Source organism: Chiloscyllium punctatum, chromosome 6, assembly GCF_047496795.1.
Source record: "Chiloscyllium punctatum isolate Juve2018m chromosome 6, sChiPun1.3, whole genome shotgun sequence".
In the NCBI taxonomy this organism is placed as follows: Eukaryota; Metazoa; Chordata; class Chondrichthyes; order Orectolobiformes; family Hemiscylliidae; genus Chiloscyllium; species Chiloscyllium punctatum.
In genome coordinates this window covers 75,211,651-75,236,005 of record NC_092744.1, presented here as the reverse complement: position 1 = coordinate 75,236,005, position 24,355 = coordinate 75,211,651, and the positions used below count along the sequence as shown (strand labels likewise).

General features: G+C 48.3%; 1 protein-coding gene across 1 annotated transcript in view; it reads right to left on the bottom strand.

Annotated features, from left to right (window-relative positions):
* Positions 1–24,355, bottom strand: part of LOC140479087 (espin-like protein) — a 75,155-nt gene that overhangs the window by 44,501 nt on the left and 6,299 nt on the right. The window contains exons 2-3 of the mRNA XM_072572944.1: positions 22,752–22,942; positions 3,626–3,812 (exon numbers count right to left, since the gene is read on the bottom strand). Coding sequence (XP_072429045.1) covers positions 3,626–3,812; positions 22,752–22,942 — 378 coding nt within the window. The remainder of the gene's footprint in view (positions 1–3,625; positions 3,813–22,751; positions 22,943–24,355) is intronic.

The window sequence follows — 24,355 nt, the reverse complement described above, 5'->3', positions numbered from 1 at the left end:
CAGGTGATAGGTTCGATGGGCGGGAATTGGGTTCAGTGGACGGGAGAAGGGTTCAATGGACAGGAGATGGTTTTGGTGGGCAGGAGATGGGTTTGGTGGGCAGGGGATGGTTTCAATGGGCAGGAGATGGGTTCGATGGGCAGGAGATGGATTCGGTGGGCGGGGTTGGGTTCTGTGGGCAGGAGATGGGTTCAGTGGGCAGGAGATTGGTTCGTTGGCAGGAGATGGGTTCGATGAGTGGGAGATGGGTTTGGTGGGCGGGTGATGGGTTCGATGGGCAGGAGATCGGTTCGATGGGCGGGAGATGGGTTAGGTGGACGGGAGATGGATTTGGTGGGCAGGTGATGGGTTCGGTGGGCAGGAGATGGGTTCGGTGGGCGGAAGATGGATTCACTGGGCAAGAGATGTGTTCGGTGGACAGGACATGGGTTCGCTGGACAGGAGATGGGTTCGGTGGGTGGGAGATGGGTTTGGTGGGCGGGACATGGGTTCGGTGGGCGTGGGATGGGTTCGGTGGGCGTGAGATGGGTTTGGTGGACGGGAGAGGGGTTCGATGGCCGGGAGTTGGGTTCGGTGGGCGGGAGATGGGTTTGGTGGGCGGGAGATGGGTTCAGTGGACTCGAGATGGGTTCGATGGCCGGGTGTTGGGTTCGGTGGATGGGAGATCGGTTCGATGGGCAGGAGATGGGTTCGATGGGCAGGAGATGAGTTCGGTGGGTGGGAGATGGGTTTGGTGGGCGGGACATGGGTTCGGTGGGCGTGGGATGGGTTCGGTGGGCGGGAGATGGGTTCGATGGGCGGGAGATGGGTTCGGTGGGTGGGAGATGGGTTCGATGGCCGAGAGTTGGGTTCGGTGGACGGGAGAAGGGTTCGGTGGACGGGAGATGGGTTCGGTGGGCAGGAGATGGGTTTGGTGGGCGGGGTTGGGTTCGGTGGGCGGGAGATGGATTCGATGGGCGGGAGATGGGTTCGGTGGGCGGGAGATGGGTTCGTTGGGCAGGAGATGCGTTCGGTGGGCAGGAGATGGGTTCGATGGGCAGGGTTAGGTTCGGTGTCCAGGAAATGGGTTCGTTGGGCAGGAGATGGTTTCAATGGGCTGGAGATGGGTTCAATGGGCAGGAGATGGGTTCGATGGGTGGGGTTGGGTTCTGTGGGCGGGAGATGGGTTCGGCGGGTGGGAGATGGGTTCAGTGGGCAGGAGATGGGTTCAGTGGGCAGGAGATTGGTTCGTTGGCAGGAGTTGGGTTCGATGAGTGGGAGATGGGTTTGGTGGGCGGGTGATGGGTTCGATGGGCAGGAGATGGGTACGGTGGGCAGGAGATGGGTACGGTGGGCAGGTGATAGATTCGATGGGCAGGAGATGGGTTCGGTGGACGGGAGATGGGTTAGGTGGATGGGTGATGGGTTCAATGGGTGGGAGATGGGTTCAGTGGATGGGAGATGGGTTAGGTGGACAGGAGATGGGTTCGATGGGTGGGAGATGGGATCGATGGGTAGGAAATGGGTTCCGTGGGCAGGAGATGGGTTCGGTGGGTGGGAGATGGGTTCGCTGGGTGGGAGATGAGTTCGATGGGTTCGGTGGGCGGGAGATTGTTTCGGTGGGCAGGAGATGGGTTCGGTGGGCAGGAGATGGTTTCAATGGGCAGGAGATGGGTTTGTTTGCCAGTAGATGGGTTCGATGGGCAGGAGATGGGTTCGATGGGCAGGAGATGGGTTTGGTGGGCAGGAGATCCGTTCGGTGGGCAGGAGATGGGTTCAATGGGTGGGAGATGGGATCGATGGGCAGTAAATGGGTTCCGTGGGCAGGAGGTGGGTTCGGTGGGTGGGAGATGGGTTCGATGGGTTCAGTGGGCGGGAGATTGTTTCGGTGGGCAGGAGATGGGTTCAGTGGGCAGGAGATGGTTTCAATGGGCTGGAGATGGGTTTGTTTGCCAGTAGGTGGGTTCGATGGGCAGGAGATGGGTTCGATGGGCAGGAGATGAGTTCGGTGGGCAGGAGATCCGTTCGGTGGGCAGGAGATGGGTTCGATGGGTGGGAGATGGGTTTGATGGACAGGAGATGGGTTCGGTGGGTGGGAGATGGGATCGGTTGGCGGGAGATGGGTTGATGGGCAGGAGTTTGGTTCGGTGGATGGGACATGGGTTCGGTGGACAGGAGATGGGTTCAGTGAACAGGAGATGGGTTTGATGTGCGGGAGATGGGTTCGGTGGGCGGGACATGTGTTCGGTGGGCAGGAGATGGGTTCAGTGGGCGGGAGATGGGTTAGCTGGACGTGAGATGGATTCGGTGGGCAGGAGATGGGTTAGGTGGGCGGGAGATAGGTTCGGTGGGCAGGAGATTGGTTCGGTGGATGGGAGATGGGTTCGGTGGGCAGGAGTTGGGTTTCCACAAACATGTGCGAAGTGCTGGCTGTTATTCCTAATAACTGAGGGTGTTTGGTCTGGTCTGCTTGCATAGTCAAGTGGTGTTAGTTCTTTTGTCTTTTAAGTTAGTTAATTTAGTAAAAAAAAACTAGGTATATATGCTCAAAATAAGTTAAAAATTGTAACAAAAGGCTAAAGGAGATTAAACTGATTACTGCAGCTGGGTTGTGAGATTTATTTACTATTTGTGGGTATGAGTTTCATTCATTCATGCAATATCATGGCAGTTAGTTTCTTAAAGGGATAATGGCCCAGTTAAAAGGTATTTAACTGGAACTTAGTCTACTCAGATCCAGGAGATGATTGGTAAGGACTGATTAATATTATAATGTTTCGTAGATACTTGTTGGGGATGGTATTGTTCTGTACGCTACACTTATTCAGAGGTAAACACTGCTATAGCAATGGCTGATAAGGTGTGGAAATGCAGTAATGGGTTTGAAAGGGTTGTATTTAAATTTGGAAACTATAGTACAGTGGTTTTATGAATAGATGAATAAAACTTATTATAAATAACAGGTTAGTAAAGGGTTATGAATGAATGACTGGGAATTCAGTATTAACGAGTATAGTGAGCTGCTGAGTGAGTTAATAAAGATAACCTATGACATAATATCTCATATACACACTCTCACACGCAGATACATGTATTCTCTCACACAGATTCACACACACATAAATACACACATCCACACACACACAAAATCACACATATGCAGATGCATACCCTCATACACACACACATACACTCTTGCACACACACCCCCAGCCCCAGCGAGAGAGAGTCCCCCAGTCCCGGTGAGAGAGAGCCCCCCAGTCCCAGTGACAGAAACCACGTCCTCCCCAGTCCCATTGAGAGAAACCATGCCCCCCCCAGTCCCAGGGAGAGAGACCCACCCCCCAGTCCCAGGGAGAGAAAGCCCCCCAGTTCCAGGGATAGAGATCCCCCCAATTCCAGTGAGAGAGAGCCCCCAGTCCCAGGGAGACATTCCCCCAGTCTCAGTGAGAGAGTTCCCCCAGTACCAGTGAGGGATGTTGTCACAGGGAGACAATCCCCCAGTCCCCGTGAGAGAGTTCCCCCCCGTCCCAGTGAGGGATATTGTCACAGGGAGACAATCCCCCAGTCCCAGTGAGGGATATTGTCACAGGGAGCAGTGACAATAAGGTGGTGGAGCAAAGTCACACGGATGGCATCAACTTACCAGCCAGACCACCAGTGCACAATGCCCCATCTGGGCAGCTGCATGGAGAGCTGTCATACCGTCATGGGCCCGGAGGTCCAAGTTGGCTTTGCACTCCTTCACCAGGTACTCAACGATGTGAAGGTGGCCTGCCTGACAGGCCAGGTAGAGAGGGGTGGCACCATTCTGAGTCTGTTTATTCAGAGCCCTATGGAGAAAGAGTAAAGACAGCCCTTAACACAAATCCTACAGCGAGCTTCAAGTTAAACCTTGGAACAATGGCAAAGCACTACAATCTAGGCAATCCAGGATAGCTCTCCAGAGCTTCAGTGGAATCAATGCTGAGAGGCTGTTTCCCATTGCATATGAATGTAGAACAAAGATAAATTATTTAGAAATATAGGAGGGTGGGAGGAATTTCTTCTACTGTAGGATAGCTCGTGTTTGAAATTCTGTAGCCAGGAGAGCATTGGTTTTGGGACATTGAATAGACAGATTTCTGTTATGGAAAGTGCTGTGTAAACCTGTTGTGAGGTTGAAGAGGGAATTACAGAATTGTGATCGTGCAGACTGAGGCTTTTCAGTCTTAGGTCTGCAGAGAGAGGCTAGTCTGTGCTCATAATGATGAACATGAACTTTTCTTCACAACTTATACCATAGACATGAGTCAGTGGGAGAGAGCCTTCCAAGATCATCGCAACTCAATCCTTGGTGGATTCTGGGTAATCCAAGATGGAGGACGGGAAAAGTTGTGGCTGTAAGACCTGCTCCTTTTTTGAGGTATTTTAGGTGTCGGAGGTGATTTCCTCAAATTCCATGAGCAACAATTACTGTTTTATATGCTGATGCACTGTTTTGGATCTTTGCAGAAAAAAGACGTCAAAACGACGACACTTTTAAAAGGAAGAAAGGCAGACAAAGAAAGCAAGCACATGGCCAGGAGGGAGAGAGAGAGAAAGAAACCTGCTAACTGACACCGCAGTGAATCTGCACAGTTACTGCTTTTGCTGTTTGAGGTCTTTTCCCTGGGGTGGGAGAGTTCAGAACTAGAGGGCATAGATTCTGGGTGACAGGGGAAAGATATAAAAGGCACATAAGGGGCAACTTTATCATGCAGAGGGTGGTGCATGTATGGAATGAGCTGTCAGAGGAAGTGGTGGAGGCTGGTACAATTACATCATTTAAAAGGCTTCTGGATGGGTATATGCATAGGAAGGGTTTAAAGGGATATGGGCCAAATGTTGGCAAATGGGACTAGATTAGGTTAGGATATCTGGTCAGCATGGACGATTTGGATTGAAGGGTCTGTTTCCTTGCTGTACATCTCTATGACTCAATGTCTCACACCAGCATGCATCACTAATGATGTATCCCAACTTGCCAATTGCAGTTCTGCATCTTCTTCTGGAGGTACCTCAAGGGTTTCATCATGGCTGCCCAAATGAAGCGGGTGTTTCTCCGAGTAATTTATTATCCCTGAAGTGTTTTTTTTAAGTTACTAACTGATTAGCAGCCTTTGTTTTCTGTGGATCTATCATTATTCTATCACTGTCACCATTGTGTCCCATGAAGCAAATCAATTCCTTGCAGAATTCACACTGGTCATGAAGGGCGAGCCCTTCAGCTGGTAGCCATTTTAACATTGCATGCAGTCTCTGGTCCTGCTTCTCCGCTGCTTCACTGTGCGCCAACGTGTCAGCCAAGTATACGGCAGATCTGACAGAATATTGGAGACAGACTATTGGAAACCTCTCGGGCTGAAGTGATGCCATTAGGTGTAGCAAAACTTCCAAAATGTGATTCAAAATGAGGTGGGCAGTCGTGATCATTCATCTAATGGCATCTACTGGAATGCAGAGCATGCATCACATTTCCTGAAAGCTCTACTTTTAAGTGATTTGGCTGGGCCCTCCTCAACTATAAGCATGTGGTGAATCTTCCTCTTCACTATCTTGTTGAGTTTTGTGGGATCGTCAAAGTCAGAGGAGCCCATTGGGTTTGGGGACATGAAGCAGGCTCAAACACAATGCAAATGGCTTTATTACAGGGGAAATGATACTTATTCTTCAAGTTGTTTCGTAACTTCTTCCATTAAAGGATCCTGGGCGTATAGAGACATTATGGCTTAGAGTCAGTCTTTCATCTGATGCTGCACTCAGTACTGAGCATCCTTAATCCATGCAATAATGTAGAATATTGCTGTTCAAACAAGCTATGTATTGTTTGCTGTCTAACCATTTTGATCTGTTGAAGAATATTGAGGGCATGTGTTCCTTCTATAGAGTGAGAAGCTGCTCCCAGACCTTGCATCACACAGTACCTGAATGGTTTGCTCTGTTTGGGACGATGATGCATCTGACAAAGATTCATGACCAGTTCCAACAAACTTCCAACTGTAATGAATTCCGATTTTAAAACTCTACGGTCATATATTTCCATTAACCAGCAGAGATCATTAATTAAGGAAACAACGGGTTGAATTGGATGCCAAACTCTTCCAAAAAATCTTATTCATTCAATAATTTTATTTATGGAAATATCAAAGGCTTTCAGAACATGACAATTGGGTCTGTGTTTGGGAGTGTGTTATAATCAGGTCAGTATTTGGGGGGGGTGTGTGATAGTCATGTCTGCGTTGGGGGGTGTGATTGTCAGGTCTGTGTTTGGAGATGTGTGTGATAGTCAGGTTTGTGATGGGGGTGTGTGTTATAATCAGGTCTGTGTTGGGGGGTGTGATTGTCAGGTCTGTGTTTGGAGGGATGTGATAGTCAGGTCTGTGTTTGTGGGGGGTGTGATTGTCAGGTCTGTGTTGGGGGGTGTGATAGTCAGGTCTGTGTCTGGGGGTGTGTGATAGTCAGGTTTGTGATTGGGGTGTGTGTAATAGTCAGGTCTGTGTTTGGGGTGTGTGTGATAGTCAGGTCTGTGTTTGGGTATGTGTGATAGTCAGGTCTCTGTTTGGGGGGTGTGTGATAGTCAGGTCTGTGTTTAGGGGGGTGTGATAGTCAGGTCTGTGTTTGGGGTGTGTGTGTGATAGTCAGGTCTGTGTTTTGGGGGGGTGTGATAGTCAGATCTGTGTTTAGGGTGTGTGTGACAGTCAGGTCTGTGTTTTGGGGTGTGTGTGATCGTCAGGTCTGTGTTTGGGTGTGTGTGATAGTCAGGTCTGTGTTTGGGTGTGTGTGTGATAGTCAGGTCTGTGTTTGGGTGTGTGTGTGATAGTCAGGTTTGTGTTTGGGGGGTGCGATAGTCAGGTCTGTGTTGGGGGTGTGATTGTCAGGTCTGTGTTGGGGGATGTGATAGTCAGGTGTGTGTTTGGGGGTTGTAATAGTCAGGTCTGTGTATGGAGGGATGTGATAGTCAGGTCTGTGTTTGGAGGGTGTGTGATAGTCAGGTCTGTGTTTGGGGGGGTATGATAGTCAGTTCTGTGTTTGGGGGTGTGTGTGATAGTCAGGTCTGTGTTTGGGGATGTGTGATAGTCAGGTCTGTGTTTGATGGGGGTGTGATCGTCAGGTCTGTGTTTGGGGGGTGTGATAGTCAGGTCTGTGTTTGGGTATGTGTGTGATAGTCAGGTCTGTGTTTGGGTGTATGTGTGTGATCGTCAGGTCTGTGTTTGGGGGGTGTGATAGTCAGGTCTGTGTTTGGGGTGCGTGTGTGATAGTCAGGTCTGTGTTTGGGGGGGTGTGATAGTCAAGTCTGTGTTTGTGGGCTGTGTGTGATCGTCAGGTCTGTGTTTGGGTGTGTGTGTGATAGTCAGGTCTGTGTTTGGGTGTGTGTGTGATAGTCAGGTTTGTGTTTGGGGGGTGCGATAGTCAGATCTGTGTTGGGGGTGTGATCGTCAGGTCTGTGTTGGGGGATGTGATAGTCAGGTGTGTGTTTGGGATGTGTGATAGTCAGGTCTGTGTTTGGGGGTTGTGATAGTCAGGTCTGTGTTTGGAGGGGTGTGATAGTCAGGTCTGTGTTTGGAGGGTGTGTGATAGTCAGGTCTGTGTTTGGGGGGGTATGATAGTCAGGTCTGTGTTTGGGGGTTGTGATAGTCAGGTCTGTGTTTGGAGGGGTGTGATAGTCAGGTCTGTGTTTGGAGGGGTGTGATAGTCAGGTCTGTGTTTGGAGGGTGTGTGATAGTCAGGTCTGTGTTTGGAGATGTGTGATAGTCAGGTCTGTGTTTGACGGGGGTGTGATCATCAGGTCTGTGTTTGGGGGGTGTGATATTCAGGTCTGTGTTTGGGTATGTGTGTTATCGCCAGGTCTGTGTTTGGGGGGGGGGGGGTGTGATAGTCAGGTCTGTGTTTGGGGGCTGTGTGTGATAGTCAGGTCTGTGTTTGGGTGTGTGTGATCGTCAGGTCTGTGTTTGGGGGCTGTGTGTGATAGTCAGGTCTGTGTTTGGGTGTGTGTGATAGTCAGGTCTGTGTTTGGGGGGTGTGTGATAGTCAGGTCTGTGTTTGGGGCGTGTGATAATCAGGTCTGTGTTTGGGGGGTGTGATAATCAGGTCTGTGTTTGGGGGGGTGTGATAATCAGGTCTGTGTTTGGGGGGTGTGTGATAGTCAGGTCTGTGTTTGGGTGTGTGTGTGATAGTCAGGTCTGTGTTTGGGGGGTGTGTGATAGTCAGGTCTGTGTTTGGGGCGTGTGATAATCAGGTCTGTGTTTGGGGGGGTGTGATATTCAGGTCTGTGTTTGGGTATGTGTGTTATCGCCAGGTCTGTGTTTGGGGGGGGGGGTGTGATAGTCAGGTCTGTGTTTGGGGGCTGTGTGTGATAGTCAGGTCTGTGTTTGGGTGTGTGTGATCGTCAGGTCTGTGTTTGGGGGCTGTGTGTGATAGTCAGGTCTGTGTTTGGGTGTGTGTGATAGTCAGGTCTGTGTTTGGGGGGTGTGTGATAGTCAGGTCTGTGTTTGGGTGTGTGTGTGATAGTCAGGTCTGTGTTTGGGGGGTGTGTGATAGTCAGGTCTGTGTTTGGGGCGTGTGATAATCAGGTCTGTGTTTGGGGGGGTGTGATATTCAGGTCTGTGTTTGGGTATGTGTGTTATCGCCAGGTCTGTGTTTGGGGGGGGGGTGTGATAGTCAGGTCTGTGTTTGGGGGCTGTGTGTGATAGTCAGGTCTGTGTTTGGGTGTGTGTGATCGTCAGGTCTGTGTTTGGGGGCTGTGTGTGATAGTCAGGTCTGTGTTTGGGTGTGTGTGATAGTCAGGTCTGTGTTTGGGGGGTGTGTGATAGTCAGGTCTGTGTTTGGGGCGTGTGATAATCAGGTCTGTGTTTGGGGGGGTGTGATAATCAGGTCTGTGTTTGGGGGGGTGTGATAATCAGGTCTGTGTTTGGGGGGTGTGTGATAGTCAGGTCTGTGTTTGGGTGTGTGTGTGATAGTCAGGTCTGTGTTTGGGTAGGGGTGATTTTGGGGGAGGGCATTGTTTTGTTGGATCTGTTCGAGGTGGATAGTTTGGGTTGAGGGGTGCGCGGATGGGGGAGTAGGTCCTCGGGGCCAGCTGTGGTGCGACATTGAGTGAGCTGCCCATTAGATCTGTCAGTAAACTGTGTGACATTTCACATTGGTGTATCCAAATGTGTCTATGGCAGGTCTCCATTCTGAGGTAATTGTCGTTGCCCATTGGGGAGAGTCCCAGGCAGTGGGGAATCAGCTCGCTGTGCAATTAAACTCCCTAGGAATCCTCCACGTGTGTTTCTTGTCAGGGGTTCCGCAGTTTCTGGACCAAATCTCCCAATGTATGCCCCATCGCCAACAATCCGGAGACAGAAGATTGAGGCCAAAAGACAGCAATATATGAGGAAATCTTAAATATGAAACAGCACCAAGAAATGGGAGTGGATGCAAACATTGCTACTGACACTAGGTGGCAGTAATCACCATGCAAAAAATGTCTGGTTGTGACCTGCAAAACTTAGACTTTTTACAGAAAACATGGGGAGCAAAAAAAGCACAATCGTTGCAGACGCGTCTGCTCTGAGTCATTATACTACAACAATAGTATAATGTTGTATTCCTTTACCTTCATGTGTTCCTCTAGCTTTCTCGTAGATGCACCTACAGATTTGTTTCTTCATTCATGGTATGTGGGTGTTGCTGGCTGGGTCAGCATTTATTGCCCTGCCCTTTCTTGCCCTTGAGAAGTGTTAGTGAGCTGCTTTCTTAAATCTCTGCTGTCCATATTGTGTAGGGGCACCCACAGTACAGTTAGAGAGGGAGTTCCAGGGTGTTTGATATATTTCCAAGTCAAGATGGTGTGTGGCTTGGTGGGGAATTTGCTGATGGTGATGTTGCCATGTATTTGCTCCCTTGTCCTTCTGGATGGAAAACGTTGCTAAGTCTATTCAGTCCTTGTTATAATTCTCTAGGACTCTAGTCCCAGTATAGTTCAAGCCTACACTATCCCAGCAATCTAGCCCAGTTCCCCAAGAACCAAAGCCCAGTCCTCCCCAACCACATATTCAACTCTCTGAACCAGCAACCATTACCTTTGCGGTTCTGCTTTCTTAGTTCCTAGATGTTCACATTCAGTCAGCAAAACCTTTCTGTTAGCCTTACAAATGCCACTGGTGCCATTAAAACTGGATGCATTCCCTCTCTCTCGGTCCCCTCCAGCTTCAAGGAGATGTCTTTAACCCTAGGCATGGGACAGGCAACACAGCCTTCAGGACTCACCCTCCCAATTACAGTTTCTATTCCCCAGACCCTCCCTCACCATACAGTCCATGCTACAACAATATTCCTATTTATTCCCCATCACCGCCCCGAGCTGAATGGTCCCAAGCACCACAAAGTTGAGTGGTCAGATTGTTAATCCTCCTTGCAGCTCCTGTACTTATTGATTCAAAGTGCACAATCTTCAAAGCTGTCAGACGATTGCAGGAGTTGAGGGTGCTCGCCATTTACCTTCTGTACCCTCTGCATCACACCCTCCCGTCCCTGAGGTACATAGCAAAGGACGTGACCTACACTTTCCCCTCCGTGATGTATCCATGGTGATCGGATCTCAGACTTCAGCTCATCAGCTCCGTGCTGTCAGAGATGCCCTCTTTTAAATGTGACATTAAAAGGCTCTACCATCCTTCTCAGGCATATATGAAAGGTCCCATTGCATTATTTCAAAGGAATTATCAATGGGGTTTAGGCCATTGCTTCTCTGCTAACTGACATCATTAAAACAAACTGTCTAGTAATTATCAGGTTACTGTACAAAATGTAGTTGCATTATGCCAACACCACGTCTCTTGGGACACACTGAGCTTGCAAAAAGACATTACAAAAAATTCAAGCTATTTTCCTTCATGTCAAAAATTCAGCAATTTGTTTTTGAGTGTAGGGAACATCCAGCAACTGTCCACAGAAGCTGAACTAAGCTCACAACCACCTGATGAAGGAGCAGTTGGACTATAACCTGGTGTTGTGTTATTTTTGACTTTGTACACCCCAGTCCGACACCAGCACCTCTACATCACAGTATGGACGGAATCCCAGGCTCCAGCTTACAGTGCAGTATTCCTGAGTAAGACGCTATCTTAAAACCCCAAAACCACAAAGAAACATTAAACACTGTAGCTCAAAAACTGACAACCTCCAATATATAATAATGATTAATAGTTACTTGCACTCCCCCAGTCACCCCCCACTTGCATTTTCCAATGCTCATATGCATTAACCACCTCACTTGGAAATTTTTGCAGCAATGCCAGGCTCTGTCAAACACACAGGCACATTCCACAAACTTCCCTTGCTAGCAATTCAAAACCAAAAGAACTGCGGATGCTGAAAATCAGAAACACAAACAGAAATTGCTGGAAAAGCTCAGCAGACCTGGCAGCGTCTGTGGAGAGAACGCAGAGTTAACATTTCGCCCCACTGACCCTTCCTCAGAACTAGGGAAAATGTCAGTTTTTATGCAGAAGGTAGGGTGGAGGAAGTGGGTAAGGAGTAAACTATAGGCGGAAGTAGAGCCCAAAGAGAGAGGGTGAATTGGACAGACAAGGGAGTGGATAATGATCAGGCTAGGAGAATGAATGGCTCTTAACGGGCATTATTAGTGGTTAACAATAGTGTGTGTGTAATAGCAGACCATGTGATAACAAGGCCTGATGTGTGGGGGAGTTGGGTAAGGACATGGGAGAAGGTGCCTTAGTCGTAAAGTTATTGAACTCAATATTGAGTCCAGAAGGCTGCAAGGTTTCAAAACAGAAAATGAGAGCTGTTCTTCCAGCTTGCACTGAGCACTGCAGCAAACCTGAGACAGAGATATTGACCAAGGAACACGGTGGGGTGTTGAAGTGACAGGCAACTGGAAGCTCAGGGTCTTTTTTTGCGGGCAGAAAGTAAGTGTCCTGCAAAACAGTCACCCAGTCTACACTTCATTTCTCCAAAGTAGATGCGACCTCCATCTCTCACCATCAGTCCGTCATGGAGGAGGGTAATGAGTTCACATTCAGTGTTGGAAGTAGTTTTCACAAACAGTTGAGTGTAACAGCTACACTTTTTACACAAGTGGTCCCTCCCTCTGCCACTGGTGAAGGTGGACTATGGTGTATGTTGTGTACAGGATGTATCTACCAAACCCCTGATCATTGCCCATTTAAAAGGACGAGGGCAGCAGACACAAGAGAGGCTATCTCTGAGCAGTAAAACATTCTGACTTGGAGATATATTGCCTGCCTTTCACTGGGTTAGAGTCCTGGAGTTCCCTCCCTAACAGCACTGTGGGTGGAAGGAAACCACATTGATCCAAAGTGGTTGAAGAAGGTGCTTCAACATCGCCTTGCTGAGGGACATTAGGAGCAGTTAAAAACACCCACACCCAAAAACAAATAAAAACACTACCAAATATACAACACAGACCGCTGCATGCAATGCAAAATGCCCTATTAAACTCCAACAGTTTCATGCAACTCAAGTTACAGTGTATAGTTCCTGAATGATTAGATTAGATTAGATACAGTGTGGAAACAGGCCCTTCGGCCCAACAAGTCCACACCGCCCCGCCGAAGCGTAACCCACCCATACCCCTACATCTACCCCTTACCTAACACTATGGGCAATTTAGCATGGCCAATTCACCTGGCCTGCACATCTTTGGACTGTGGGAGGAAACTGGAGCACCCGGAGGAAACCCACGCAGACACAGGGAGAACGTGCAAACTCCACACAGTCAGTCGCCTGAGGCGGGAATTGAACCCGGGTCTCAGGCGCTGTGAGGCAGCAGTGCTAACCACTGTGCCACCGTGCCGCCCACAAGAAAGCACATATAGATTTACATAAAGAATAGCATGACCTACAGAGAGCCCTGGGAAGATTGACAACTCACTGGGTGCCAGCACATAGAGATCTGCTACAGTTGGTTGGAGCTGAGCACTGCCCTCGCGATCCTGTCACAGCACTCAGACTGGAACATCCTGAGTGGTGAAAGGGGGAGGAATGGGGTGGCTGGGGGTTGTTAATGATGATAGCACAACTGCAAACAATGTGTAAGGTTCAAAAGTAAATTGCTCGAAACCACACTGGCAAGTAAAAGGAGAAAAGCTCAAATTCCTGGACAGATTCATTCCCTGACAAGTTGGAGCATGGCAGCTTGAGAGTTAATTGACTTGATAGTGGCATCTCATATTCCCTGAGAGTCTTGTTGAACCAGGCCACATGCTGAGCTCCTTAAATTACTGCAACTGCACTGGGAACTCAACCCAGCCGCGAGTGCATTGTATCATGTTAAACTGGGTAAAGAAAGGGCTTTTGTGAGCCTGGATTGGGTTTTGACTGCCCCACCTTGTTTAAACCTCACCGCCCTCCTCCCTAAAGCCAAGCATTTGTCCAACCTTCCTGATATTGCCCCCTTTGTTCCAGTGTCAGCTTTTGTCTGATCTTGATTCAACAAAGTGCTTCGGATATTTTACATGAATAGGAACATCAACTCCACACTTTGAGATGGATAGCGGCCTAAGGGTGTGTCAGGAATAGCAATATGTCAATGTTTTTTAAAAACTAGCCTAATGGTGAAACTTATTGCTGAAGAGGACACTGCTACGGATTTCCCGTCTGGGAATCCTGGACATTGTTTGCATCAGACAATGTTCTGGACTGATTTTGATCATCTCCAGGAGGAGGGGAGAAAGGTGGTGTGGCAGTTGGAGAGGAATTTGCATTATTGCCCCTTGGTGTTCTCTCTTTCATCGACTCCCTCAAAGAGTTACCAGGCTGGCAGGTTTGATGGACTAGTTGCTCTATGTCTGCCAGTCATTTCCATATGTTAAAGGTGATTTGCAAATGTACCAGGCTCTTTAAGAGAAGGCAATGCTCACCATTTGTCATCTTGCAGCCCAGTGGCAATTATCAGCAGTTGAAGCTGAGACCTTTATTGCCAGTGTGTTCAGAAACTATGGAAACTTTCTCAGTATAACCACTGTTGCACTTCTGCTTAAAGCATAGTTTAGGGAAATCCTTGTTATTTTGAAGGTGTTTTTCTCTCTCTCTCAAATCCATGTTAATGGTAGGCCAGTACCTTCTGGAGACCCTACTTCTGTGCAGACCCTGCTCCATGCTGAGCTGACTGGTCGGTCGAGTCAGGAGGAAAGACATGGAGAATATGGACATCAACCATAGGATTCTGGCTCCTGGCCACTTTCTAGGGACTCTTGCTGGGAAATTTATTTCCCTGTGGGTGTCAGGTGAGGAGGGTTGGAAACAAGCTGTGAGCCACCTCACAGTCAAATGGTCAGACCATCAAGGTAGAAATAGAGGGAGGTTTCAGGAAACTGTCTGTGCCAAGACACAGAAGATGATGGGACAGTGGAAGTCACCGTAGTCCCAAAGGACCACAGCTGCTCTCTGTTGAGAAAGAGTTACAATTTAGTGGCTGGTTTAAACCAAGGGTCACCACATCCCAGGTGAAGGGTGATACTGAGAAGGCAGGATCTTTATGGTGATGTCAGCTAGGGACCAAACCCACGTTGTTGGCAACACACTGCAAACCAGCCATCCAGCCAACTGAGCTAGCTGGCCACATAGGCAGAGTGATTTGGAATGAGATCTACTTCCTAGTGTATGACAGGGAGATGGTGGCGCCTGACAGTGCTTGGAAATTGTCTCGACCCAAAACGTGCGGACATTTTGGATAATTGCTCACACGGGCACCAGTCAACCTCAGCAAGGAGATGTGTAGTTATTTGATCAATAGCATGAGGATAAGTCTAACTGGACCAAGATCCTGTTGATTCACCGGGGTAACAGTAAGACGTGAAGATTGATTTTCCGGATTGTCACCTAGTTTCTCAGAAGCATGTACACACACACGCACGCACGCACGCACGCATGCACACACACACAGGAAAAAGCCACATTGTGTCATTCCCACCTACTGAAAGGTCGTCCCTCACCCTGGCATGTGATCTATGTTCCCACCAGAGTGGCCCCTGACACCACTCCAATTTGCCCTATCCTTTTGGGGGGTGGGGATGGCTTGGGGTTCCATGTGTGCTAAGCACACCACAATTTCCTATCCACACTGGTTAGAACCTCAAAAAATCAACATTTCATGTGCAATTGTTTGTGCAAGTGTTGAATGTTCAGGACACAAACTGAATACATGTTGAGAATGAGCTGAAAATGTGTTGCTGGAAAAGCGCAGCAGGTCAGGCAGCATCCAAGGAACAGGAGAATCGACGTTTCGGGCATCAGCCCTTCTTCAGGAATGAGGAAAGTGTGTCCAGCAGGCTAAGATATAAGGTAGGGAGGAGGGACTTGGGGGAGGGGCGTTGGGAATGCGATAGGTGGAGGGAGGTCAAGGTGAGGGTGATAGGCCGGAGTGGGGTGGGGGCGGAGAGGTCAGGAAGAAGATTGCAGGTTAGGAAGGCGGTGCTGAGTTCGAGGGATTTGACTGAGACAAGGTGGGGGGAGGGGAAATGAGGAACATAGAACATAGAACATAGAACAATACAGCACAGAACAGGCCCTTCGGCCCACGATGTTGTGCCGAACTTCTATCCTAGATTAAGCACCCATCCATGTACCTATCCAAATGCCGCTTAAAGGTCGCCAATGAATCTGACTCTACCACTCCCTCGGGCAGCGCATTCCATGCCCCCACCACTCTCTGGGTAAAGAACCCACCCCTGACATCTCCCCTATACCTTCCACCCTTCACCTTAAATTTATGTCCCCTTGTAACACTCTGTTGTACCCGGGGAAAAAGTTTCTGACTGTCTACTCTATCTATTCCGCTGATCATCTTATAACTGGAGAAATCTGAGTTCATCCCTTGTGGTTGGAGGGTTCCCAGGCGGAAGATGAGGTGCTCTTCCTCCAACCGTCGTGTTGCCATGGTCTGGAGATGGAGGAGTCCAAGGATCTGCATGACCTTGGTGGAGTGGGAGGGGGAGTTGAAGTGTTGGGCTACGGGGTGGTTGGGTTGGTTGGTCTGGGTGTCTCAGAGGTGTTCTCTGAAACGTTCCGCAAGTAGGCGGCCTGTCTCCCCAATATAGAGGAGGCCACATCGGGTGCAGCGGATGCAATAGATGATGTGTGTGGAGGTGCAGGTGAATTTGTGGCGGATATGGAAGTGTCCCTTGGGGCCTTGGAGGGAGGTAAGGGGGGAGGTGTGGGCGCAAGTTTTGCATTTCTTGCGGTTACAGGGGAAGGTGCCGGGAGTGGAGGTTGGGTTGGTGGGGGGTGTGGACCTGACGAGGGAGTCACCGAGGGAGTGGTCTTTTTAGAACGCTGACAGGGGAGGGGAGGGAAATATGTCCCTGGTGGTGGGGTCTGTTTGGAGGTGGCGGAAATGACGGCGGATGATACACTGGACATGGAGGTTGGTGGGGCGGTAGGTGAGGACCAGTGGGGTTCTGTCCTGGTGGCGTTGGAGGGGCGGGGCTCAAGGGCAGAGGAGCGGGAAGTGGAAGAGATGCAGTGGAGGGCATCGTCGACCACGTCTGGGGGGAAATTGCGGTCTTTGAAGAAGGAGGCCACCTGGGTGGTACGGTTTTGGAACTGGTCCTCCTGGGAGCAGATGCGGTGGAGACGAAGGAATTGGGAATATGGGATGGCGTTTTTACAGGGGGCAGGGTGGGAGGAGGTGTAGTCTAGGTAGCTGTGGGAGTCGGTCGGTTTATAGTAAATGTCCGTGTCGATTCGGTCACCCGAGATGGAAATGGAAAGGTCTAGGAAGGGGAGGGAGGAATCTGAGACGGTCCAGGTGAATTTGAGGTCAGGGTGGAAGGTGTTGGTAAAGTGGATGAACTGTTCAACCTCCTCATGGGAGCACGAGGCAGCGCCGATACAGTCATCGATGTAGGAAGGAAAAGGTGGGGGGGTGGTTCCAGTATAGCTGCGGAAGATGGACTGTTCCACATATCCTACGAAGAGGCAGGCATAGCTGGGGCCTATGCGGGTGCCCATGGCTACTCCTTTGGTTTGGAGGAAGTGGGAGGATTGGAAAGAGAAGTTGTTCAGAGTGAGGACCAGTTCAGTCAGTCGAAGGAGGGTGTCAGTGGAAGGGTACTGGTTGGTACGGCGGGAAAGGAAGAAGTGGAGGGCTTTGAGTCCTTCGTGATGGGGGATGGAGGTGTACAGGAACTGGATGTCCATGGTGAAGATAAGGCGTTGGGGACCAGGGAAGCGAAAAGCATGGAGGAGGTGGAGGGCATGGGTGGTGTCCCGAACGTAGGTGGGGAGTTCTTGGACTAAGGGGGACAGGACCGTGTCGAGGTATGCAGAGATGATTTCGGTGGGGCAGGAGCAGGCTGAGACAATGGGTTGGCCGGGGCAGTCAGGTTTGTGGATTTTGGGCAGGAGGTAGAAACGGGCGGTGCGGGGTTGTGGGACTATGAGGTTGGAGGTGGTGGATGGGAGATCCCCTGAGGTGATGAGGCTATGGATGGTCTGGGAGATGATGGTTTGGTGATGGGAGGTGGGGTCATGGTCAAGGGGGCAGTAGGAGGAGGTGTCCGCCAGCTGGCGTTTAGCCTCAACCGTGTAAAGGTCGGTGCGCCAAACTACTACCGCGCCTCCCTTGTCTGCTGGTTTGATGTTGAGGTTGGGGTTGGAACGGAGGGAATGGAGGGCTACACGTTCCAAGGGTGAGAGGTTGGAGTGGGTGAGAGGGGTGGAGAAGTTGAGGCGGTTAATGTTGCGGCGGCAGTTGGCTATGAAGAGATCGAGGGCGGGTAAGAGGCCAGCGCGGGGTGTCCAGGTGGATGGGGTGTGTTGGAGGTGGGAGAAAGGGTCGTCAGAGGGTGGGAGAAGTAGGCACGGAGGTGAAGGTGGCGGAAGAATTGTTCGATGTCACGCCGCATGTGGAACTCGTTAATCCGAGAGCGTAGGGGAATGAAGGTGAGGCCTCTGCTGAGGACATGTTGAGAATGGGCAGGGTGTTTACAGTTGAATTCAGCTCCCTGTGTTACAACAGTGATTACATTTTGAAAGTACTTAATTGCCTGTAAAGCATTTTGGGGTGTCCTGAAGTCACAAGAGGCAATGTATAAATGCAAAGCTTGTTTCATACAACTTTAAAAGGTCAATGTGTGATTCCACATATCTTAGAAATGCTGCAGGGAGAGTTTACTGGAATTATACCTGAAATGAGAACATTTACTGAGCTGGAGACAAGCGAGGACTGTTTTCCTCGAAGCAGAGGGGGCTCAGAGTGACTTAGTAAAGGTGTTCAAATAATGTAGGCTTCTGCATGGGGAGGAACAGTTCCAAGTGGCAGGAGAAGACCAGATTAGCTAAAGAAGTTACTGTACTGTTTTGCATGGCAAGTTATTCTGACTTGGTGTGTAAAGCCTGAAAGAATGGTAGGTATTTCAAAAGGAAATTAAACACTTTCTTGGAAAGGGAATATTTACAGGATTATGGAGACAGAACAGAGGAAAGGGAATGACTGAAGAGTTAATTCAAGCAGTTGGCAGTACCATTCTGTGATTCAGTCTAATAGATTTATCAGAGAGCATAAGTGTGTAAACGACTGTTAAAATAAAAAAAAGGAGAAAGCTATACATTGAGAGGCAGTGTGGAAATCACCATGTTGTTACTTAAAGTCTGTGAGAAGCATGAGCCTGTTGAAGTGGAACCAGTCTCAAAGTGGACCCATTAAACAGGAAAATCTTTGGACCTACCTCAGGTCAGAAACCTGAAAAGTTTCATCTCATCAGGATCTGTTGAGGGAACTTCAGTTCCCACTTCCGATCCATGTGGATGTATAAATGTCCCAGGAAAGAGGGGGGACATAGAGTTTGACTTAAGAGGAATTGGGAAGAATATAACACAACTGAATGCTTCTTATGAACAATGAGCAAGGACTAGATGAATTTCAGCTACAATATTCGGCACGGTGGCACAGTGGTTAGCACTGCTGCCTCACAGCGCCGGAGACCTGGGTTCAATTCCTGCCTCAGGCGACTGACTGTGTGGAGTTTGCACGTTCTCCCCGTGTCTGCGTGGGTTTGCTCCAGTTTCCTCCCAAAGTCCAAAGATGTGCAGGTTAGGTGAATTGGTCATGCTAAATTGATCGTAGTGTTAGGTAAGGGGTAGATGTGGATGTAGGGGTATGGGTGGGTTACGCTTCGGCGGGGCGGTGTGGACTTGTTGGGCCGAAGGGCCTGTTTCCACACTGTAAGTAATCTATTCCCCACTGTTTATTAGTTTATCCACATTCCCTGCAGTAGAATTGTATGGAAATGAGGTGGGTCACAAAGCTGACACACTGGCAATCCTGTGGCCAATTGACAGGCATGTTCTGGCCGCCTCTAAATTCATCAGGCACAATATTTTGGCCAACACAGATACTTGCAGAAATCAGACATTGGGCTGCTTGCTTCTGTTCATTAGTTAGATCATTTCTTGGTTAGGGACATAAAGACTGATGAAACCTCCACCAACACCACACTGCAAGAAATGTAATTCCAACAAGGGCAAAAGGAGCATGTCCTGGGTATGCCACACTTAGGGCTCACTGAACAGGGGTTCACAGAAGCAATAAGGTGCAGATAAGGTAGTGTGAGCCTCAGAGAAACTGTGAGCATCCTCTCAGCCCTACTAAAGCACTTTGTTTAAGACCAGAGTACTCAGAAAGAGTTCAAAGTCCGGAAGAAGGGTTACACCTGAAACATCGACTTCCTGATGCTGCCTGGCTTGCTGTGTTCTTCCAGCCTCCTGCCTGGCTACCAGATATAGTTCAAAGGCAAGCCATGAAGTATTTGTGGCAGAATAGCAATGTTTCCATGTCTTTGAGTTGTGCTGCTCCACATTCTAAAGCACAAGGAGCCGCTGAAATAGATCAGCAAGTGGCTGAAAGGGAAAAGCCTGCATTAGATATGAAGTATTGATTGATCCCTGAACAGACAGCAGCCGAGAATGGGGCATCAGATCTATGAGAGGCTACAGCTGTCCCACGCATCATTAGTCAGCTACACAGCTGATGAGTAACATGTTACAATGACAAGACAAAGACAGCAAGCAAGGGAGCCACTTAGCAGATGTCCTGCAGCTATCGGAGATCAGTCTGTCAAACAGGAGGCTTTTCACATTTCCTTACCAAAATCATTTGCTTCACAATTTCTTCACAGTGACCAATTGAACTGAATTTAAGTCAGTTTGTTTCTCCTGTATCTTTTACATGCACTTTTTTCCCTCCTTAGAGTCATAGAGATGTACAGCACAGAAACAGACCCTTCTGTCCATCTCATCCATGTCCATCAGATATCCTAACCTAACCTCGTCCCATTTGGCAGCACTTGGCCCATATCCCTTTCAATCCTTCCTACTCATGTACACATTCAGATGCCTCTCACATGTTGTAATTGTACCCCAGCCTCCACCACTTCCTCTGGCGGCTCATTCCATACACGCACCACCCTCTGCGTGAAAAAGTTGCCCCTCAGGGCCATTTTAAAATTTTTTGCTCTCACCTTAAACGTACACCTTCTAGTTTTGAACTCCCCCACCCTTGGGGAAAAGGCCTTGGCTTTTCCCTCAATTCTTCTTGAATAATAAGGAATCTCTTTGGAAGGTGTAGGTGAGGAAGTGCTGGAATGATTAGCACCCTGCTTATGAGCCCCACAACGAAACATGTTATGAAGACTCCTACGACCACAATGTCTTGGAGTAGGACTCGAACCCAAGAGTTGTTAGCTCAGAGACAAAGCTGCTGCCTCCCACAGAGACAAGCTGCAGGGAGAGGGGAATTGATCCCACTGTGCTATATCAATGGAGCACAGTGATGGCTCAGAACTTGCAGTTCCCTCCCTGTTCAACATTCAAGTGCCTCTTTCTCCCTGCATGGTGACCAAGTACCATAGAACATTCATCATCGAAACCCTTGCACTCCCTAAGCTCATGAGTATCCACACAGAGCTCCTTTGACAGCAATATTTTCCAGCAGACAGAACTGCTGAAGGGTCCTGCTGAGCCAGTTACTACCCCTCAACCATCAGCTACAAGGAGATCCAGATTACCATCAGTCACTCACTGCTGGGGGGTTTTGGGAGTGTCAGGGTGAGGGGAGAGGTGATAAACATGGGACAACAGTTGTGATCCACAACATACTGGAAAAGCGTTAAAAATCACACAGCACCAGGTCATAGTCCAACAGGTTTATTTGGAAGCACTAGCTTTCGGAGCACTGCCTCTTCATCAGGACGACCATCTGATGAAGAAGCAGCGCTCCGATAGCTAGTGCTTCCAAATAAACCTGTTGGACTATGACCTGGTGTTGTGTGATCTTTAACTTTGTACACTCCAATCCAAAGCCGACACATTCAAATCATACTGGAAAAGAAGTATAATACCTGAGCATCCCCCCGCACACACTTAAATGAAAACAAGCTTGAATTAATATTGTGCCTATTGTGATATACACACAATGGCATCTAGAACTGACTATTTTGTTCTGCAACTTCACAGTACAACATTTTTCCTCCACTTTTCTTACATTTCCCATCTTCTTCCAGCTGTGTCTTGTTTGTTTCCTGTTGGCTTTGCTTTCAACAGAGCAGACCTATTTTCTCCTTCTTTATAGCCAACATTCACACCTAGTTTACATCTCTATCACTCCTTTACCATTGTTATTGTCTTTTCCTCTGGGCTTTGCTTCCCCCTCTGTCTTTAAAAATACGAATCACCATTTTCCAGCTCCTTTCAGCTTGTAAGAAGAGTCATATTAGATTTGGAATATTAGCACTTTCTTTCTTCACAAATGCTGCCAGACTTGCTGAGTTTCTCCATCATTGTCTGTATTTCAAATTATAAGCATTTGCACTATTTTGATTTTATTTGCATATACACACACTGCATCTTGTTCGATTCAACGAAATATGTGGCGGCCATTCTTGGGTTAATTTATCAGGTCAACCTTTGGAGAAAAGTGAGGACTGCAGATGCTGGAGACCAGAGTTGAAAAATGTGGTGCTGGAAAAACACAGCAGGCCAGGCAGCATCCGAGGAGCAGGAGAATCGACCTTTCGGGCCCGAAACGTTGATTCTCCTGCTCCTCGGATGCTGCCTGGCCTGCTGTGTTTTTCTAACAGGTCAATCTTTGACCAATCAGAGCCAATTTGCCTGGTTTAAAATGGAAACCAAACTTGGTAATTAACTGTCATTCAGCATTAGCTGTTGCACATTCCATGTCAATGCTTTAATTAATCAGAAACCAGTTGCCAACCAACATCCTCTCATGCAGTATAGATACTGCTTTCCTTTTATAATGTTCATTCTCGTGAATTGTCCTGAAGAGTGCAATTTGAACGTCTTCCACAAAATGTGTCTTTTTTCAGCTGTATTCAATTTCATTTCAAGTATAGTTTTTGTAACTTAGGAAACATGATAACTGATTATCACTTATTAAACTCCCATAAACATTATTATGACAATGACAATATAATTTGCAGTTGGCTAATCTTCAAATTGACTTAATGATTAATTTTGGCCTGGATGCCAGAAAGAACGTTCCTCTTCTTCTTTGGAACAGTGCCATGAAATGTTTATCTTTACCATCCTGAGACGGTAAACAGTGCCTCAGGTTAAAAGTCAATGGGCCGAGATCAGGAGCAGGAATCCTGGAATGCACCACTTCCAAAGCAGGGGAGTGGAATGAACCTGCACTCATTCAACGTTAAATGCTGTCAGGTGCAAAACCTGAACAAATGGAATTTTGCTTTGGACACCGCTCTTACCTTGGGGAGTGGGCAACGAGGAGTTTCAAACATGACGAGTCTCCCTTTGCTGCTGCGTAGTGCGCTGGCACTGCACCATTGTCTGTCTCCATCGTGGCGTCACAGCCCTCCTGTAGCAACCACTGGACTGTGTCTGGTCGGCCAAACCGAGCTGCCAGGTGGAGGGTAGACGCGCCGTAGTCATCGCGGGCCTAGAGAGGAAACATGTTGGTCAGCATGCTTCACGAGACCCCACCAGAGTTCCCAGCTCTTCCTGTGCAGGCTAATATACTACCTCTGCTGATTCCAGTGGGAAATGTGTTCAGTTTGAATCCAGTTCTGGGAACAAGTTGAACTGCAGCTCCATATTGCTTCTAATTGAGTGTTAGTTCATTACCATTTTAATAATTTCTCTGAGTCTGACCCCAAACCTAACCTGAGCATCTTCAGATCAGGATGATTTTCTGCAATCTCCAACACAAACAGCCATTTACATGGGGAAACTGAGGGACCAGAACAGAATCAGCACTATTAGAGGTTTAAGAATCAGTTGGCAAAGCATTACTGAGGGATATGAGCCAAGCCGCAGACAGGTGGGATAAGTTTAGTTTGAGATTATGATTTGCATGGACTGGTTGGACCAAAGGGTCTGCTTTCATGCTGTATGACTCCAGAACTGATTCCACACCAGAACATTTTGCCCCAGATCACTAATCACAGCTACACTGCAACTTTCCTTTATAAATGAAGCTGCCCCACCTTCTTTTTGCTGACTTTTGGGGCAAGTTAAATACTCTTTAAAATTGTTCAGTCCTGGTCACCCTGCAACTACATTCCTGTACTAGCTATCAATGGCATATATTTTCCATTTGTAGATGTGGTGAGCTGCTGTGGTACAGGGACAGCCATTATGAGCACGAGGAATTTCTGCAAGTCTTCAGGCTGTTGAGTACTCCAATCAGCATTGAGTGTTATTATTTTCAAATCCAATTCTTCAGGTGTGTTATGATACATCACTGGAGCTGGTGGGATTTGAACCCTGGCCTCCTAGCTCACTTTAGGGACATAAGCACTGCAGCACACAACAGCCATTGAGTGTTTGAGTGTAAATATTCTCAGCTTCTGTTCCCCTTCTTAAAGGTCAGTGTTTAACGTAGTACTATTCTTCAGTAGATCCTCTCTCACCATCGGGACCAGAAGTATACATTGTCCACTCTCTGAGACTGAACCACTTGAAGCTATTTAGTTTGGCCTAATCTTGCTTGCTGTGGTAGGGATTAGCAGAAAATGTCTCCAAACTCTTCCTGTGACTTCTAGAGAGGTCAGTTTGCACAATCTCAATCTTCAAAGAAAACAGAACAATTTGTCATTGGTCAGTGCAGCTTGCCAACATCGTTTTTGTTCCTGGTCCATTCCTTCCCAGATGAAGTATGAGGTGCTGTTTCTCCAGTTTCCATTTGGTCTCACTCTGACAGTGGAGGAACCTAAGTGAGTGGGAGGGGGAATTGAAATGGACGGTAACTAGGGCGACTGAATGCAGATTCGTGGGCACCAGTTCACAGAGTATCTAATCTCTGCAAGCATTAACAAACCCAACCTTCTGATTGCCATCCATTTTAATACAC